The sequence below is a fragment of the Poecilia formosa genome, unplaced genomic scaffold (assembly GCF_000485575.1).
Source record: "Poecilia formosa unplaced genomic scaffold, Poecilia_formosa-5.1.2 Scaffold224, whole genome shotgun sequence".
NCBI lineage: Eukaryota > Metazoa > Chordata > Actinopteri > Cyprinodontiformes > Poeciliidae > Poecilia > Poecilia formosa.
In genome coordinates this window covers 822,591-841,298 of record NW_006800163.1, presented here as the reverse complement: position 1 = coordinate 841,298, position 18,708 = coordinate 822,591, and the positions used below count along the sequence as shown (strand labels likewise).

General features: G+C 36.2%; 1 protein-coding gene across 6 annotated transcripts in view; it reads left to right on the top strand.

Moving 5' to 3' along the window:
- The window catches only part of LOC103149397 (suppressor of tumorigenicity 7 protein homolog), a 39,698-nt gene that overhangs the window by 11,541 nt on the left and 9,449 nt on the right, over window positions 1-18,708 (top strand). For all 6 annotated transcript variants that reach the window (XM_016679886.1, XM_016679882.1, XM_016679883.1 and 3 more), the window contains 2 exons: window positions 13,829-13,911; window positions 17,577-17,736. In XM_016679886.1, the coding sequence (XP_016535372.1) occupies window positions 13,834-13,911; window positions 17,577-17,736 (238 nt within the window). In that variant the 5' untranslated portion in view covers window positions 13,829-13,833. The remainder of the gene's footprint in view (window positions 1-13,828; window positions 13,912-17,576; window positions 17,737-18,708) is intronic.

Here is an 18,708-nt window from a genome sequence, read left to right as displayed (position 1 = left end):
TATAGATGGACCAAGTCACACTACTTTTAGAATTCCCAGTTATTGTCGTGGGATTATGAGCGTATTCTCTTCATTCTCCTGTGTTACCATACTTGTATCCCAATACTTGTAAATTAGCCCTGATCATGTGACTCTCTTGGCTGTATGGTTAAAAAAAAAGTTTTATTGTGAATACTGTTAACAGAGGCATTCAGGGGCTTAGAAAATGCTCTGAAACCATAGTTGAAGGTTTTTGTATATGGGCACCCTATGCACATGAGGCCCCAGATCCTGTTGTTACACAATAATCTAAATCATTAGCTCTCCAACATCATTCATAACAATTGTCCTTAAGGGGCAGTATTATGTAAAATGGACTTTTTAAAGACGAGTAAAGACAATTTCTCTCCCATGGGAGAAATGTGTCTTAGAAGAGGGGACAAGGCTGCAGTACAACAAAGAGAAAACAATACTACAGAGTAGTATTTTTAACTTTACATCATGTTAGTAGTGATAATAATAATAATAATAATCACTCATCAAAAGCATAGCTGGAGTATTGTCTTGATTTTTTTCATGCATGTTTTAGAAATCCTCAAATCTCCATGGCAACCATTCAGCTGTGCAAAACACCTGGATCAGGAGAGTAATAATGTATATTAGTATGTTTTCAGAGTTCATGGTCTGACCACAGCTGGTGAAACTTCTCGGAGACATCAGACATTAAAACAGTTTTTAAAAAAAATCAACGAGACACATGAGAAGTTAAACCCAGAATGGAAGGTTCTGATATAAAACTATTCATCCCCATATCAGAATTTTGTTTAAAGCAATCTTTAAATTTACCTCCTGGGAGCTAGAGTTTCTGAGCTTCCTCCTCACAGATCAGCCATCCCCATGACTCCCCCACTCAGCTCCTTCAGACTAGCCAGCAGCAATAAGCAAACACCTGGTGGAACGGTGCATCTGATTAGCTCATTATACCTGTCAGTGCAACACTGAAAAAAACGTTATTTAAGCATAAATAGAGGAAACACACACACATGAACCCAGCAGACCAACATTTTGTAAAACTTCTCTCTTTATCTACTGTTTACTAGTGAAGATGTACTTTCCGTTAGCTTTTCTACAGAGGTACGAAAGATTTCTGTTACCTGATGTTGTGGGTTTGATGTGTTATGTGTTTTTATTTATCTGATAAAGATGATAACATATTTTAGATTTCTAAGGACATTTTTATGTCCTACATTGTAAAACCTTTTGATGTATAAGGGTGTATGTATTTATTTTACCGTATTTCATTCTGAGAAATTCTCCTGACAGCCACATAATTATTTCATAGAAGGAAAGGATAAATTTATCTTGGGTTTAGTATAAATTAGAATAAAAACTTTTCAAATTCAAAAATACTTTTTTGATCCCAAAGTAAAATAAAATAAAATAAATTCATGTTCTTACAATTCAAATATTATATTGCACTGTTATAATTAGAGATGTGCCGATCAGGTTTTTTTCCTGCCGATACCGATACCGATCACCCATGATGGCCGATACACCGATACTGATCACATAATTATTATTTATTTATTTTTTATCATAAACACTACCGGTTACATTATGTGGAAAAAGGAACCATGAATTCACCTTAATTTAGACAAAAACTTGTTTTTAANTATATATATATATTTTTTTTTTTTTAACACTAGTCAATAGTGTAGATTGCTATGTTCATTAAAAGTCACTTATTTTTGAACATGTAGATACCTACACTTGGGCTGGTATCTTTATGTTTCGTCATAAATAAATTCATACAAAACTTTTAATGTGACATAATAAATCTCAAAATATAAATGCAACAGTAACTGCATAACTTTATTGACAGTAATATGACAGGAAGTGAGGAAAAGACTTGCAACATAGGAACTGAGGATGGGACTTGAAGCCTCTCACCGCTGCGCCACCTCTGGAATAAAATCAAAGAAAATCTTCAAAGCTTTGGAAATTAGCATGTCAACAGTATGTAAGGAAAACCTTTTCCTTGTGGATGTGTGTTTCCATTTTTTTTAATAGAGATTTATTTCACATTAGAGTACGAGATAAATGATGAGGTATATTACATTAATGAAAATAAACACAAAACAAAGAAACTGAAAATATTGTGTTTTAATATGAATAATTCATTCGTGTTTCTATTTTTTAAATCAGGATAAAGTTCTTTCTGGTTAATTATGGACACTTTTTCATGTAATGCTGGAGGATTTGTCCTCACTTTTCTTCAGGCTGTAAGTTTTGCACATCTTCCTTACAGTTCCAACAAAGCTTTCCCGGCATGTTTAGGTCTAGACATTTGTTGAGCTTTTTGTGCAGCTCAACTTTTTTCCTTGTTCTTTTTTGCATTTCTATGTACATATAGGTTAGTCTCAATAAGCAGTAGATCAATCATCAAGTAACTCCTCCCTTTCTTGCTGTTCTAAAAAAATTATAATATCATTTATCGCAATAATTTCTGGGACAATTTATCCTTCAGCAAAATTTGTCATTTGGTAACCTTCTCTGTGTGTGTTTGTCTCAACAGTTCTGCTGTTTGGCTTAAGTTCATTGTTATTTTGGGTTTGACTACTTGTTGGTGTGTGTCAAATAAACAAATAGCTTGATAGAGTAATGAATGTTCTTATTTTTTATGTCTTGGATTCAGCACATAAATTACCTATCAAACCATTTTTATTTCTGATTGTGCCTAATTTTGGCAGGACTCTTCACACAGAGAGCATATTTGGCTAAAGGACAAGATTTTCCCCAGATGTATTAATGTTTATAGATGGACCAAGTCACACTACTTTTAGAATTCCCAGTTGTTGTAGTGGGATTATGAGAGTCTTCCCTTCATTCTCCCGTGTTACCATACTTGTATCCCAATACTTGTAAATTAGCCCTGATCATGTGACTCTCCTGGCTGTATGGTGAATACTGTTAACAGTAAATAAAATAAATTCATGTTCTTACAATTCAAATATTATATTGCACTGTTATAATATATTGTTCAATTATTAGTATATTACTTATATGATTTTTTTTTTTATAGCATTACATGTTTTTATGCAATAACGGTGCAGATCAGTGGCTGGGAAAATATCTTGTCTACAGGAACTGATTTTATTTCAAACTTGAACTCTTGGTGGCTCAGCCGATTAGCGCCAAGGAAAATAATTGGCAGATCTAGATTGGCCACTATTGGCAGCCAATAGTGTCTCAAATAGCTTTGTGATTAAATATTTCTTATACTATATTTTCTTTCAAATATTTTAGATATGCTTTACAAAAAATAGGCGAATAGGGGCATTTCCACAAAGAATTAGGGGTCATGCTTCACAGACAAATTTCCAACAAATACTACATTATGAGGACCTACATCTTGTTATGTCAGAGGCCCATAAGAGGAAGTACTGTTTTTGAGTTAAGGGTTGGGTTTGAATTGAGTGAATGTACTTCATGACGCATAACAGTCAATGGAAGATGGCTGTTGAAAGAAAACTTGTTCATTAAAAAAAAATTAACTGAACAAACACAGAAGCTAGCTTCCAGAGCAAAGAATTATAAATCAAGACATTTCAAGCGGAAACTCAATGAAAACTTCAAGAGTAAACCCGAAAGTTGACTGAGCTTGGCTGCAAAAGACCAGGGAGCGGGGATAGCATACTAGGAACCAAGTAGCTGATTACTGAAGCAGGAAAGTACTGAGGGAATGAATGACTGATAAATCCACTCTGAACGAGAGAAACAAAGTCACAGAAACCAGGAAAGTCTACAAACCAGCAACAGAAAACAACCCAGCAACACAAGCAACAGAAACATTCAAGATAGCAACCAAAAGTTAGAAAACAGGAACATAAAATCAGGAAGTCACTATAACACAGAACTTAAGTTTCAAGATCTATGGAGAAAAAAACCAACTATAGATAACAACTTTGACCAGAACATAAATACAGAACACAAACATGAGAATGAGCTAAATAAGGAACACAACTTATTTGTGCCAAAATTCTTTTATCCTTTGAACACAGTTCTAGTTTTGTTTTTGTGCAGCCGTTCATTCTTATAACACCCTTTATAAGGTCTTTATTTTAGCTCCTGCTTTTGAGTAGAATCTTTTAAGCATAATAGTCCATAAATTCTGCAAAACAGCACATTATTCTTTCTAGATGCTGCTTAGTCCTTTTGTTCTCCTAGTGACTTTAATTATAAACACCTCATGATAGTGAAAATAACTCAGGTTGTCAGGACAAAACCATGTTTGTATCCCCCCCCCCACACGGTTTTTTAAAATAAAATCCATTAGCAAATAAGTTTTGCTTGTTCACTGGATACACTGAAATGCAACTATGAAACTAGAAAGCACCAATAAATCCATTTGACTACAGACCCACTGAATAAATTTAGATTATTTAGTTGATTCATTTTAGTAATTCAATTCACCAACTGAAACACATTATATAGATTAATTCCACACAGAAACCTTTATTTCTGTTAATTATGATGGTTTTTAGGTTATTTTTAAAATAAACTTTTAATCTGACAAAGTTCGTGGTGTAACATATGTTCTAAATTATTGAATATTACTTTTTTAAATGTAAATATACTAATATGTCTCGATTCTCATGAAACCAACGGTTAAAACAGTATGCAGTATCAATCTGCACCAAAGCTTCTTTTTTTTGTTGGGCTAACTAATATTCACTTTCCTCCAACTTCACTTTCATTTCTTATCCATGCATAAAGAAGCAGAGTAGAGTTTATATTACAGACTCTTTCATTTTAATATATTAAATGTGACATATGAGCAGCAAAGCATCCTTACTAAAACGAACAAAAGAAAACAATAATTGGAAAATAAATCATTTTAGATTTATTGGAGGCTGTAACTCAAACAGGAATTAGTTAACCTGGAAGGAAGCATGAGGCTATTCTTTTTCTTTCCTTATTTGACTTTATTGAAGACAAATTCAGGTAGATGGCCTTCAATCAGCAATAATGAAATGTATTTACGGTTATTTAAGTTAACATACTACATACCAAGTTCATTTAATTATTTGTTAGGATTTATTTGCAAGAAAATGTAAGTTGTTTATATTTATTTATAAATAAAGAATAGGTTTGAACACATTTAAAAATGTTAACACAATTGAGATGTATATAATATAATATAATATAAAATACACGAAAGTTCTGGGCAGAACTTTGTATTGGTGTGTTGCTGGTACACCTGTAAATCTGATGCCCAAGTGACATCCTCGAACAATGACGTCGGACGACCAACCTGCTTCTCTCCTACTGGAGGTTAATGATTAATCATTTTTGCTTCACAAAATGAACTGGTGGGATGGTGCAAAACACTATTGTTGTGTTCAAGTTGTGCTAAAAGCAGTTAGCCCATCAGCGAAACTATTCAAACCTAAAATAGTACCTCAGTGCTAAACATGTTGCAGCAGCACAGACGTCCCCAATGTCAATGTTGGCGTCCACAGTCCACATTTTTAAAGAAGATCCTGAAACACTTAAAAGCTCAATGGGTATAGTATCACTTTGCACCAATCTGATGGTTGAATAACCTAATTATCAAATTAAAAACAACAAATATATTTGTTTAAAAATTTTAATTGAGTCTCACCATTTTTCAGTAAGCATCAACATTCTTTACTTTTGCTACAACTTTGCTTCCATCGTCCATTATTAGCACATTTATATCCAATAGTCCTACAATGCGCCACATTTTCTTTCACCAGTGGTATTTCTCAAGGTGATCAGAGATTTATTATTCTTCTCTGTTTGTGTGAGGCTGAGTCACACAAGTGTTTCAGGTCTATTAAAAAAAAAAAAAAGCTTCCTTTCCTTCAGCATTTAGCTGTCCCTTGATACTTAGCTTCTTGGTATTTGCTTATTTGTTTTTATTTCCTCCTAGGCTTGTCTTTTCCTTTTTGGCTTTCACCCTAACTGGGTGCTTATAGTGTTTTTTTGTTTTAGAGCTAGATGATATTTTCTCAGTTCCCAGCCAAGATCACATCACATCAGTGCTAAGCTGTTAATGGGCTTTGAATGGAAGGAACTCCTGAGTTAGTCCTGCGTTTGTTTGCTCCTTTGCTGGTGCTCAAAGGAAAACTAAGATGCCATTTGAAGATGGCCATTTGATCGAAGCTTTCTGACGGCAACCAGCTGTCTCAGTTGCTGGGGTAACCCCTGTAAGAACTGCAAAACGCCAGAGCGATTGGGTTTCTGTGGTAACTGCTGACTTCTGCTATTTTTGTCCCTTTAGCTCTTGTAGAGCTGAAGGTTAAGTAAGCCTAAAACTTGGATGTTGATGAGAGGTTTTTGGTAAAACCCTGTCTTTTATGCATTTTCAACATCTTTCTTGGATCACATTCTGATACAATGGCTTGTGTCATTTTTATCAGCATAAGGGTTTTAGTCTGTTACCGATTCAAACGCTGCTTTTTCCCCTTTATTTGCTTACAGTTATTAGTACTTTAATACTGATTCATTTGAACATACAGTTCTTTTTTCTGGGGGCGTTGATTATGCAACATACAATTTTAATTAAGAAAGATAAATGTAGATTTACACAAGTTTCAAAGTCTTCAGCATCCGCTTTAAATACCAGTCAACTGAACAGACACTTGTACATCTTTTCTGTGTTGTTGTTAAACTTTGACTCCTAAAATAATCACTAGCACATATAGGAACAACCCATAGACCAACCTTCAAACCTGCCATGAACTGTATACTGGTAGTGGTGGTGGTATCATGATGTGGGCCTATTTCTGCTGTATGAAGCATTTAAATCTATAGTGAAATTGTTAAAACTTTGACACTATTGGGGTTTCCTACTGGATAGCAATCCCAAAAACACATCAACACTGGTTCTGGAATAGATAAGGCAGATGGATTTGGACCCTTTCTGTATGAAAACCTTTCTGTTCATGAGAAATTCATTTTTTCCTATACTTTATTATTTTCTTTTTTTTTTCTACTCAGCAACGCAAGTGGTTCCTGTTTTGTTATATTTTATAAATATGTCTTAAGTTTAAGTGTTTAATAGAGCTGATACAATATAATGTTAATATTGAACTATTTTTTAAATTCAGCGTATGAAGAATTTAGCCTTTCATGTCATGTCAGCCTTTCGTGTCATGTCTTGACACAAGAGAAAACTCAGACTTTTGAGCAAAGGGCTGCATATCAATTCATTGTTATCCCATCAACAAGAGCAGTCAGCTTTAGGTCATCTCATTAATCAAAAAGTTGCATTTCTACCTCAGACAGTAGAAAAAAAAGGCATGTGCGTGTATGCAAAGATCTTGATGCAAGTGTAAGCAATATGGCAACAAAGGTCTTATTCTGTAACCCTGCATCGGTGGTCCAGACAGATCTGAATCGGTCTGTATATTTGTGTTGGGTCTGAGGACTAAGAAAAAAAATATATATATTTATTGAAATTTTGGTTGCAAGAGGAATCTTCTGTAGGCGTGAAATCTGAAGCCGTTTCTAGGTTGTCATGGTTACCCCCACAGGAGGGTTGACTAAGATGCACCCCACCCCTGCCCTGCTTCATTAAAATCCACGTTATTGATTGGCCAGACGGGTAGCTACACGCCACCCCCCACTGTATGGTTTTTGTGGGGTTACCGGGGGATAGAGCGGGTCAGAACCAGCTTCCACTTGAATGGGCCTCCTGTCACACACACACATGCAGTGGCCAAGCTCGGGGAAGCCAAGGTACACCAGGCTGGGGGCTCCCTCTAACTAACATGTCCCCTGAATGCCTGGTGTCTAGACGTTTAGTGGAATGGAGGGTAAGTGATGTGGCTGAATTTGGTCTGCAGCTGGCACGCTGTGTATGGTGAGGAATTCTCGGGCGCTTGTGTTTGTGATGTTCACCCTTGAAATGGCCTTTTCATGCTGTACAGCAGGTGCTTCTGTACATTGAGCATTGATATTCATGAAGCGAGGGGTTTGCTCAGTGTGTAGGTGACGGCCCGCTGATTCACTGTGTTTGTGTGTGTGTGTGTGTGGATGTGTCTGAGTTTAGTGCCCATGTGTGTGAGGGATATACCAGCTATTGCAGATATCTCTGTTTACATTGCGGCTTGTTGAGCAGGCCGAGAATAAACCTTGTATTTATCTGCTGTTGCCGTGTAATTAGATGTTTTTCTTTGTTCTCTGTGGTCACAGACAATAATTACAAATAGGAACTATTGCGACTTGATAAAACAAAAGCCTTAAACAACCTACAGCTTCCCTGAATAATAAAAAAAATTGATTGATAAACTAATCAATTCATTGATTTAAAAATATAAAATTCTGTTATTTAATTCCCCAAAACAGCAGATATCAGCCAGAAGAAACTTTTTCAATAAAACCTTGATGTTGAGATGGAAATACCTAATTTTATTTTGATAGATGTAGATGGATAAATCAGCATATTGGATGGCACTGTCATATAACAAAAATAAAATTGTAATCATTACCTATGTTTACATGAGTAAAATTCCTTCATCACATTGAGGATTAAATAATCCAAATGTATGATTTATACATTTGAACATTTGGATACAAATGAATTAATCCGATCATGACACAGGGCTTTGTGTGTCTATAATCCTGCTGGAGTCATTTGCTTTGTAGAACCACTTTTTACTGTAATTAGATCTACAAATGTTTTGGGATATGTCTCTATCAGCTTTTCACAATGGGACACAGAATGTGGCTAGTAGTTCTTGGTGAAAACAGCTCAAGTTTAGCCAGACTTGGATGGAGAGCTTGTTTGAGCATCAATGATCGAGTAGCACAACAAGCTGATGATGCAACAAACTTTCAGGGAGGATCGGGTTATGGTTAGCTATCGTGCTACTTCTAGATGAAGTACTGCTTTTTCCACACCTGTTACAAATGAATGGCTTACCATGGCCAAGTCTCTGAGCTCTGAACATCTGGTACTAAAAGCTGCTCCAGATAGTTTGCAGTTCTGGTATATGACAGAACTGGAGGATTATGGCTTTCTGGTCACTTCAGGTTTGATTGTTCCCGTATCTTTGGTGTCTCTTGTTCTCAACACATTTCCTGTGACCCTGTTGACTATTTTCAACAAAACGTTTGATGATTCTGTAATCAATATCAAGGGTCCTGCACCATCTTAAAGACTTGTGGTTATTTTTTTTATTTTTCAGAGTCGGTTAAATCTCTGTTTTTGGCCCAGTTTACTTAAAGAAAAAAAAGCTGGCTAATAATTATGCACATTTCATAATAATTATGAAATAGGGCATTGACCTCTTTAGGCCACATCCTCCCTCATTACACAGAAACACACCACCTGCTACTCTTAAACCCATTAAGCATTGAAGTTTATCCAGCTTGGAGTTAAAAATTATACCTAAAAATGATGATGTGCTCAAAAAACTTCATTGTGTAATTATTGTGCACACCCTGTGGTTGGGTAATAATACTCTGTATCATTATCAGTCTGCCTTTGCAGCAATCCGTATGCAGCAGGTGCTCTGACTGTGGGTGTGTGTTCTTGTAGACCTTCAGCTTTTGTCTGAAGGGAACTCTCCAGAGTGTTCTCTTCAGGTGTATGTTTCTGGAATAAATGGGGCTGCTTGAAGTTTGCAGTTCAGTGGGGTTTGTTTTGGTCAAGATGCTAGTTCTGAATGGAAGTCCAGGGTTAGATTTCATACCTTAAAGTAAACTGTTCTTTTTTTCTCTCCTTTTTTATATTTCAGTTTTCAAAAACAATCTAAACAGAAGATACCACCTTAAAGCAATCCTGGTGATGGTGATAAGCTGATGTATTAAGCAGATAAAATATTTTCATCTGATGTAAATTGTCATTGATTCATACAGAGTCTCTTTCTAGCACTAGTATGGTCACACGTTATGGTCACATAGCTGGTTAAGTGCGTGTCTTTTATCATTCTCTTCAGACCAGCAGTTTGCCATTTGTAGCGTCTTGTGGAAAGGTCACTTCTCCCGCTGTCTCTGCTGACATTTAGTCCTGAATCTGTCTGATGTGCTCTGTCTTTAAATGCATCATCTTATCCTCCTTTCTAACCAACATGAACTCAATGGAGTGGTGGCTTCATCCACCCTAGAGATTGAGGGTGAAGGAGAACTTTAGAACATAATTCTAACTCAAATGTTTCTCAAAGCAGTCCAGTAAAACAAGTCATACTTGGATCTCCACTGATATCTTAGCTAAATGTTCCATAGCATGTTACACTTCAACCACATGCTTTTTGTAGCCTTCAGCCTGCTTCTGGTGTGTAGTACTGCACATGAATGTTGTGCAGGAAACCTAGCAAAGGGTGGATAAGCATTCGAATGTATGGCTCATTAGGAAGCCTCTTCATAGCTGAATTACGTGATTCAAGGGTTTTGTCAAAATCTGCAAAAATGCAGAATAAAGGCCTTTTTGAAGTATAAATGTAATCTGAAAAGTAATTAACAAATATTTGTGTTGCCCACATGTGACACAAATATTTTTGTTTCAAAATCTGCAGTAGCTTTTGTAGACAGTGGCAACAGAAATGAAGACGTAAACGTTAAGGTTTAACATGAGCAAGTTTTTATGTACTGGGTTGAATGATTACTTTATGTAGAAACACTAACACACGTTCAGTTCAAAATAAGACATGTTGAAAAGTACATTTTGTTCTCCAACTTTACTGATCAAACTGAGCTACTGAAGTCTTTAAATCTTTAGGATTTTGACTTGAAAAATGTTGCACTGAAAGAGATGAAGAGCATAAATGGTATGTCGTCAAAGCTGTTAATAAATGAAATATGCGTACGTATAGTTTGCTCTGCGCCCTGTTCTTTGGGTAATGTGGATAAACTGTTGTGTCTAATTATGGTTCGTAGGGTGATTTAATTAGAAATCATTCATCAGGCAGACAGCAGCGTCCTCTTCTAACTTCAGACCAGAGGCAGCTGTGAGGAGGGTTTTACTGCAAGCCGCTCAGAATGGCCTTCTCTGTAGGAGTGAGAGGCTCCACTTCACTACTCTGAATAGCTATCCAGCTGCACTTAATTTATGCACATGTTTGTCTGTGTTTGCATAAGGCCAGGCTATCTGAGTGGCGTCTGCTCCCGTCCGCAATACTTAATAAAGAGGCAACATAACCTTATATCCCCACCCATATGTACAAGGCTAAAGACTGGGCTAATTAGAGGGATAAAGTATTAAGAATTGTCATACTGCACTGTATATATAAAATTTTATCTCAACAACTCTAATGAATAGCTCTACATTTACCAGTTTTATAGTCCTATGAATGGAGAGTGTGGCAAAAAAATTATTTCACTAATTAAAGTAAATGTAAGCATTTCTTTTTCTACCTTGTTTAAGGACCATCAGGTAAAACTAACATTTAAATACCTTGACTGTATTTAAAGACAATATCTTCATTGCAGTGACGGTGTGTGTAATATTACATCACAGTTATTTGGAGTGCAACAATTGTTGGCTAATACAGTCAGACCCTCCAGGATTTTGCCATTTTAATGTATTTATTTTTTTTGTGCATCCAAGTCATTATTTTGGTAATATTTGCCAGGAATCTTGCAATATTTTTTCCTCATTATCTCTTCTTCAATACCTTGGGATACGATACGATCCCATACGATACAATCAATACGATTACAGACTATAGCTTGACTTCAGGTAAGACTGAAGCAGCGGAGTATGTAGTAGAAGCTAGAATTACTTCCACCTGCTGGTGGGAGTTGGCAGTCACTGAAAGCTAATGTTTTTCACCTTTTTTTCCCCTGAAAATATGCAACAAACTCACAATTATGCATTAGTGTGAAAAATGCGGTGATAAGGAGGAATTGTGTATTCCAAGTGTTGTGAACTTAAATTTTTCATGCTAATGTAATATTTAGCTAGTTGGGTGTCACAGCAGCAGGTCACACCAGACACTGACATTAAAATGCTAAAGGTCAGAATGATGGAAGCACAAATGAGAGGAAAGAGATATCACATATTGCTACTGATGTCTTCATTGCAATATTTTTTTCACCATTTGTGTTTTATTAATTTTTAGTTTATGTACATCAGAAAAAAAAAACTTGAACAAACTGCAACATGGGTGGGAGAGTGTTGGTTTATCGCAGTGTTAAATTATAACGTTTTTGCCTTGATAAACTTTTTTTTTAAATTCCACAGGAACATATGTTTTATGGTATTTACAAAACAAATTGGCAAAAGAAATAGTATTTAAAACTCCTTTTCAGTCTTTTTTAGGTTGTCACACAAATTGCAGATCCTAAGCTTTTCTATTAAGACACGTAAAATACAAGGGTCAAAAAATAAAAACAGTTTCAAGAATAAAATTCTTGCATCAATAAAATCTGGTCAATTTAATTAGAGACTTTGCTCTTTTTTTCCCCCACTCTGCAATTTGCTGCTGTTAGAAAGCTGATGACAGCTAGCATTATTTTTTTAAGGTTTTGTTGGCTCCTGTGGCCTTTATTTGAAAGTAGCTCGACAGGAAAGAGGGTTATGAGAGAGGGGGAAGACATGCAGCAAATGTCGCCAGGCCAGGAATCAAACCTGTGACCACCGACACAAGAACTAAGGCCTCAATACATGGGTTGTGCTTTGCCCCTGCGCCACCATAGCCAGCACTGTTAAAGAGACAGAGCACATTTAAGGTTCACACACCAACAAACCGAGTTCGCACACAAACCTTATCAGACACTATGGGGACATGCTGTTCCCTAACTTCAATTCAGTTATATTTCTATAGCGCCAATTCACAACAGATGTCATCTCGAGTCATTTCAATTTAATCACAAGACCTAGTTCTCAAACAGTGCTTAAAGCTCAATTCACTGTTTTTGTCAAATTAATTTAAAAAGTTTCGATCTAAGGAAGCCCAGCTGCTTCAAAGTTACACATTTCTACATTGTAATTGAGAACTAAGACTTTTCATGCCTTCTCTATGTCTGAGCCTCAGTGATTCTGTTTAGTGACTTAAACATGTCACTCCATTAAATGTTTAAGGAATTATCTAGGGAGAAGTTATAAAAGAATATTTTTTTTCACTGTAGATAAAGAGACTTGGGAAAGTCGGTTGAAAGCCTTTATGAAACTGTGTAATTGGAACCAAGAAATGTCCTCTTCCGAACATCATACAGTTGGAAATTATATGGTGGTATATGGACGGGTCACCTGCAGCTTGTTTTCTCTTCCTCCTGGTCAGGTTTGTGTGGCTCGTTATGGTGAAATGGTGTTTCCATTTTTCACTTGCTATTGCTTCCATCCTTAGTGATTCCAAACAATACAACAAGAAGTTCCGGGAAAGTAAAAGATGCTTTTATGGCCTAGTTGGAGTTTGACAACGTGATTTCTGTATCTAAATATATATTTTTTTATTTTAACCATCTAAATGTTCAATTTTTGTTATAAATCGCTTTTTTTCTACTCAAAGTAACCTTGCCCCTGCATTGCCCAGTTCAACTGCCTTTCCTCTCTCATTTTGTTCCTCACTCTCTACGTTGCTCTCTTGGTTCTTATGTAATTTCACATCTGAGCAGCAGGGCTCTCCGGGAAACGCCACACACAACATGAAAATGATATTCTGCATGAAACATGTCCTGTGCCAGAATTACAAATATCCTTGAATCTTGAGCCTTTTTGATGTTTCTCTGTAGACATGACCTACTTTTCAAAAGTTCTACAGCATTTGATCTTACAAACATGTTTTCTAAAGCAGGTCTCTGTAGACTGGAAGAGAGACTGTTTTATTTGGAAGAACTAACCCTTGTACCTTCTTGTTATTTTGTGTTTTCTCTGTAGTAAGCATGTTTCTCAACACCTTGACTCCCAAGTTCTACGTGGCTCTGACAGGCACTTCATCCCTCATATCAGGACTCATATTGGTAAGCTGTGCTTGTCTTTAGATTTCACATATCGGCACTAAAACAGGCATTGATGACTTTCATATGAGATATTTGTACTTAACAATTCAAATATGTAGGGATGCACCAGTAATAAAATATAGGACAATATTGATATTCAATGCTAATACAGCTGTTATGGTTGATAATATTTACTGATATTGTATATATTATACAGCTATATTGACACTTTGGAAAAATCACTGCAACTAGCTGTGTTTCCATGTGCGCAAAACTTTGTCAATATTTCGCTAATGTTGAAAAAACATGACTTTGCAATTGCAGTGTGTCCACTGAATTAGAAACACAATTAAAATCACAAAAATAAGTTTGTTCATGTGATAAATAATTAAAAACATGCTGTGGCATCATTCTCCACCTACTTCCTGTCGTCTTCTTCGTGGTTTGTGCCAGTAGCAGTGTCCAGTTGTTGATCATGTGACTTACTTGTGATGTGAAAAAGGTGTTTCCATGTCAGTTTCGCAAAATAAATCAATTTTAATACACCTAAAAAATAAAAACACCTCATCCTAGTTCCAAATTTTTTTTTATCAAAATATGAGTTTTCGAAACTGCAGTTTCCATCAAGCAAATTTATTTTTAAATTTGCAAATTATGCAAATTTGCAAATTTATGCAAATTATGCCATTTCCATTTACCATTTATATGGTAAATGGAAAAGCGGGTAGTGTATTATCATTAATCAATAAAATCCCCACGGGCCGAATTTGAAAATGGGATGTTATGCCGCCAACACTTAGCATTTGTCAACAACTCAGAGGCGGAAGTCAGAGCTCTGAGCAACGCAAATAATGTTTTGGCCAGAACACGGTGTGCTAAATAATAAGCAATAAATTAACGAAGCTTCGAGGCAGGCAAATTTTCCTTGAGGAATTTTAATAATTGAGGTACTTGAATCATTCGAGGAATCCTTTCAGTCCTACCTACACCATAGTACTTTTATACAAATCAGGATTTTTTTGCTGATTTGATATTTTAGAGTTTCTGACCAGTCATTTATCAGGATGGATAAAAGCTGAAAATCGACACGTTTCAATCACCAAACCATTTCTTGGTGCATCTCTGCTAAAATGTCTGGGACTCTTATTGCTTTCAGATTCTGCAATACATTTCTAGGAGCATCGACTGAGAATAAAAGTCCTATATTCAGTTTGACAACTGTGCGATTTTTAACTCGCGTTCTCATTCATCTCGTTGGAGGGAAATAAGTTTTATTGGCTCCTTTGTGCACTTTGTAAGCCAAACGGGTGATTTGTTAGAATCACTTAGTGGTTTAAAAGCCATAATAAGCTTCATTGACTGGAAGTCTTTTCTCTTGGTTGTTCTTCAGTGGAGCATACGGATGCCTGTCTGACCGCCCGACTGCAATTCAACATCTTTACTGCTGTACATTATGTACCCACTGATTTCTAGATTTTTCCCTTTTTCAGTCTTTTTACAGAGACAGCAAACTGTACAGCAGTGTTTGATCTGTAGTTTAAAATAGTCCTTCTGTTAATTAACTCCCTCTCTCTTCCCTGCAGGCTTTCAGCCAGTTTGCGTAGGAGGCTTGGAAATGGTTTTGAGCTTGGCACATGCTCTGAGATGACTAAATGAAAACGGCTTGGTTTTTTGTTAAGGCAGTGGCGTAATATTTGGAGTTTGTGTTGGTCCTCTTGGTCATTTCATTGTGTAAATGGTTGTACATTAAAACTCTTAGTAAAAAATAAAGTATACGCTCATTTCATTTTAAAGTTTTACATCCCCAATTTTTACCAGGTTCTAAAAAAAAATAAATCCAATCTTAGCTGTACAAAAACCAAGAAATCTCATAGAGTGTCATTTACTAATAAATGAAGTCAAATGGATGTGTGGAAACCTGAAGGGAGAACTGGGTGCTGTAATTGAGAACTAAGACTTTTCATGCCTTCTCTATGTCTGAGCCTCAGTGATACTGTTTAGTGACTTAAACATGTCACTGTGTTAAATGTTTAAGGAATTATCTAGGGAGAAGTTATAAAAGAAAAAAAAAATTTCACTGTAGAGACTTGGGAAAGTCGGTTGAAAGCCTTTATGAAACTGTGTAATTGGAACCAAGAAATGACCTCTTCCGAACATCATACAGTTGGATAATATATGGAGGAAAGACTTGAGCAACAGTTACTGTCGTTGTTGGCCATCGAGTTTTCATTCCAAGGTAAAGAGGATTATTCACAAAGGGAAAACATTCAAGAGCATCACTAGCTGCATTTCCGTTCACCATAAAATTGTGCAAATTGAAATTAGAAAAATTTATTAGCTGAATGGAAACACGCCAATTTCGGGGGAAAAACAAAAAGTTTATTTTTTATTTTTGATAAAAAGTTTTTCTTAGGATGAAGTTTTTTCTGCCAGATCGAAATAGATGTATTTCAACGCTCCTTTGGAAATATTTTTTGCATCATACCAGTCACGTGATCAACAACTGGATGTCACTACTGGTGGAAACCATGAAGAAGACAACAGGAAGTGAAAGGAGGATGATGTTTTTTTTGTTTGTTTGTTTTTTTTTTCCTGACAATCCACCAGCTCTCACAGCATCGTGTTTCTTGCTTAACGGAAATATCACAATTGCGAAAACATTTTGAAAACTTTTCCTACCTCAACAATATAAACTAAAATTTCTTGAGTAATGTTCCAACACCTCATTGAACACAAAAGCATCAGGCTGGACATTGCTTTACCTCTATACCACTAATTATTTGTGGTATCGGTAAATCGATGTCCAACTTGATACTTTTGTATTTACTTTCTTTCCTCCTCACATATTTATATATACTTTTTTAAATTTAGGGATCTAAAAGCTCACCACTGCTTCGAAAACAATTATGGTTCCATTCTGTATCAAATTTCATAATTTTATATTTAAACAAAAATATATTTGTGCATAAAATTTGGGAACTTAAATTACCGGCATTAGGTTAGTTTAGCTGCCTGGCTTTTTCTTTAAAAATCTACATAATTTTACAAAAAGTTAAGCAGGCAAAAATTGATTTTTGAGTATTTTTAATCCATTCTAATTGTGATTCCCTATAGAATCCATTTCTTTCTGCTCCTCTGTAACCATGAGGAGGCTGCTGTGTTTGAAGCCAGTTTAAATGACTTGAGTTGACAGAAGAAACCAATCAGCTCAAACTCAGCACTGCAAAGGTTTCTGGGTTGGGTTCCCTGTGAACATGTCTGAACTGTCTTCAGACCCTCTGACCCAACATACTGCTGACTATAAAACTGATACTTCCACTGATGAGCAGCTGCTTTAGCTGCAGTTGATAATTTTCAAGAACTGAAGAAGCACACACTTGGGTTCATGCATCAGGCCGTGTTAATGAGGTTTGTTAGTTTAGAACAACAAAGTTGTGTAAAGAAAAGACTTGCTCATCGTTGGTAAAGTTGTTTAGCTGAGGAGGTGTTTTATCAGCTCCTTGATTTTATTCCTGTTTACTTGGTAAGTGCTATGAAACTACTTGTGCCGCTTTCAGTTTCTCTTGTGCTAGTTTTAAGTTTTAAGTCCAATTTTCTGATTTGTAACATTTTTCAATTTGATGGAAATTACTTTGTTTCATTCTGAGTTAACTAAAGCGTTCTATCATCTTTTATTCCTTTCTCAGATCTTTGAGTGGTGGTATTTCAGGAAATATGGGACCTCCTTCATAGAGCAAGTGTCCGTGAGCCACCTGCGCCCCCTGCTGGGTGGAGTGGACAGCAGTTCTCCCAGCAACTCTAACACGAGCAACGGAGACGCTGACTCCAATCGGCAAAGTGTGTCCGGTAAGAAGCAGCTGCGCTTCTCATCCAGATATTACAGAGAAGTGATGACTAAAGATGCTGGTCATACAATCCCGTCATGCTTTACTTCTTCATTGTCTTCCTCTTGGCACATTGGTGCTTCGAATTCAGAGCATTTCAAAATACGGGAGCCTTTTTTAGCTAACTTAAATTGCTCCGAGTATTTTTGAGGGACTCAGAATTTCAACTCCTTGGTAAAGTTACTAGTTATAACTTTGGCTTTATCACAGCATTTATTAGTAATCTTAAGTCACATTTTAGTTTTGACAATTATTTTTGGGTTATGCATTAGTAGAGACTGAAAGACCAGAACAGAAATTGCATTTAATAGTCTAACTTGGACTAACTTGTTTTGAGTTACTCGTCTGTAAATCAGAATACACACCAAAGACTTTAGAAAGTCCAACTGTTCAATACCATGTTTATTTAATTTATTTGATTTAAAGCAATAAAAACACAATGGACTTGAACAAATACACTTAATTATCTTTTCTTAATTTTACAAACCATTTTTCTTATGTTTGCTCTTTCAAAAAAAAAAGATCAGTTTTTTCAGATTAATTTTAAACTAATTTGGCTTCCCTGGGATCTAGTGGTGGAAGTTCAGTCTCAAGCAGGACGGTCACTGTATTTACAGTGACCCGGATCTGTAACAGAATGCATGTTTATGTTACAGTGGCCTAGTCAAAGTCCAATTGAAGGATATTTAGCAGGACTTGGAAAATTCTACTCACAGACACTCCCCATCCAGTCTGGAGAAAGTTTTTAAAGAATGAGTGACACTGTGGAGAGAGGGAGGTCATCCTGCTGACTGAAATGACATCTAAAGCCAAGTTTCCTTCTGATTTGTACAGTAGTGTATATGTGTGTGAGTGTGTGAGTGTGTGTGTGCGTGTGTGCGTGTGTGTGTGTGTGGGCGTGTGTGTGTGTGTGTGTGTGTGTGTGTGTGTGTGT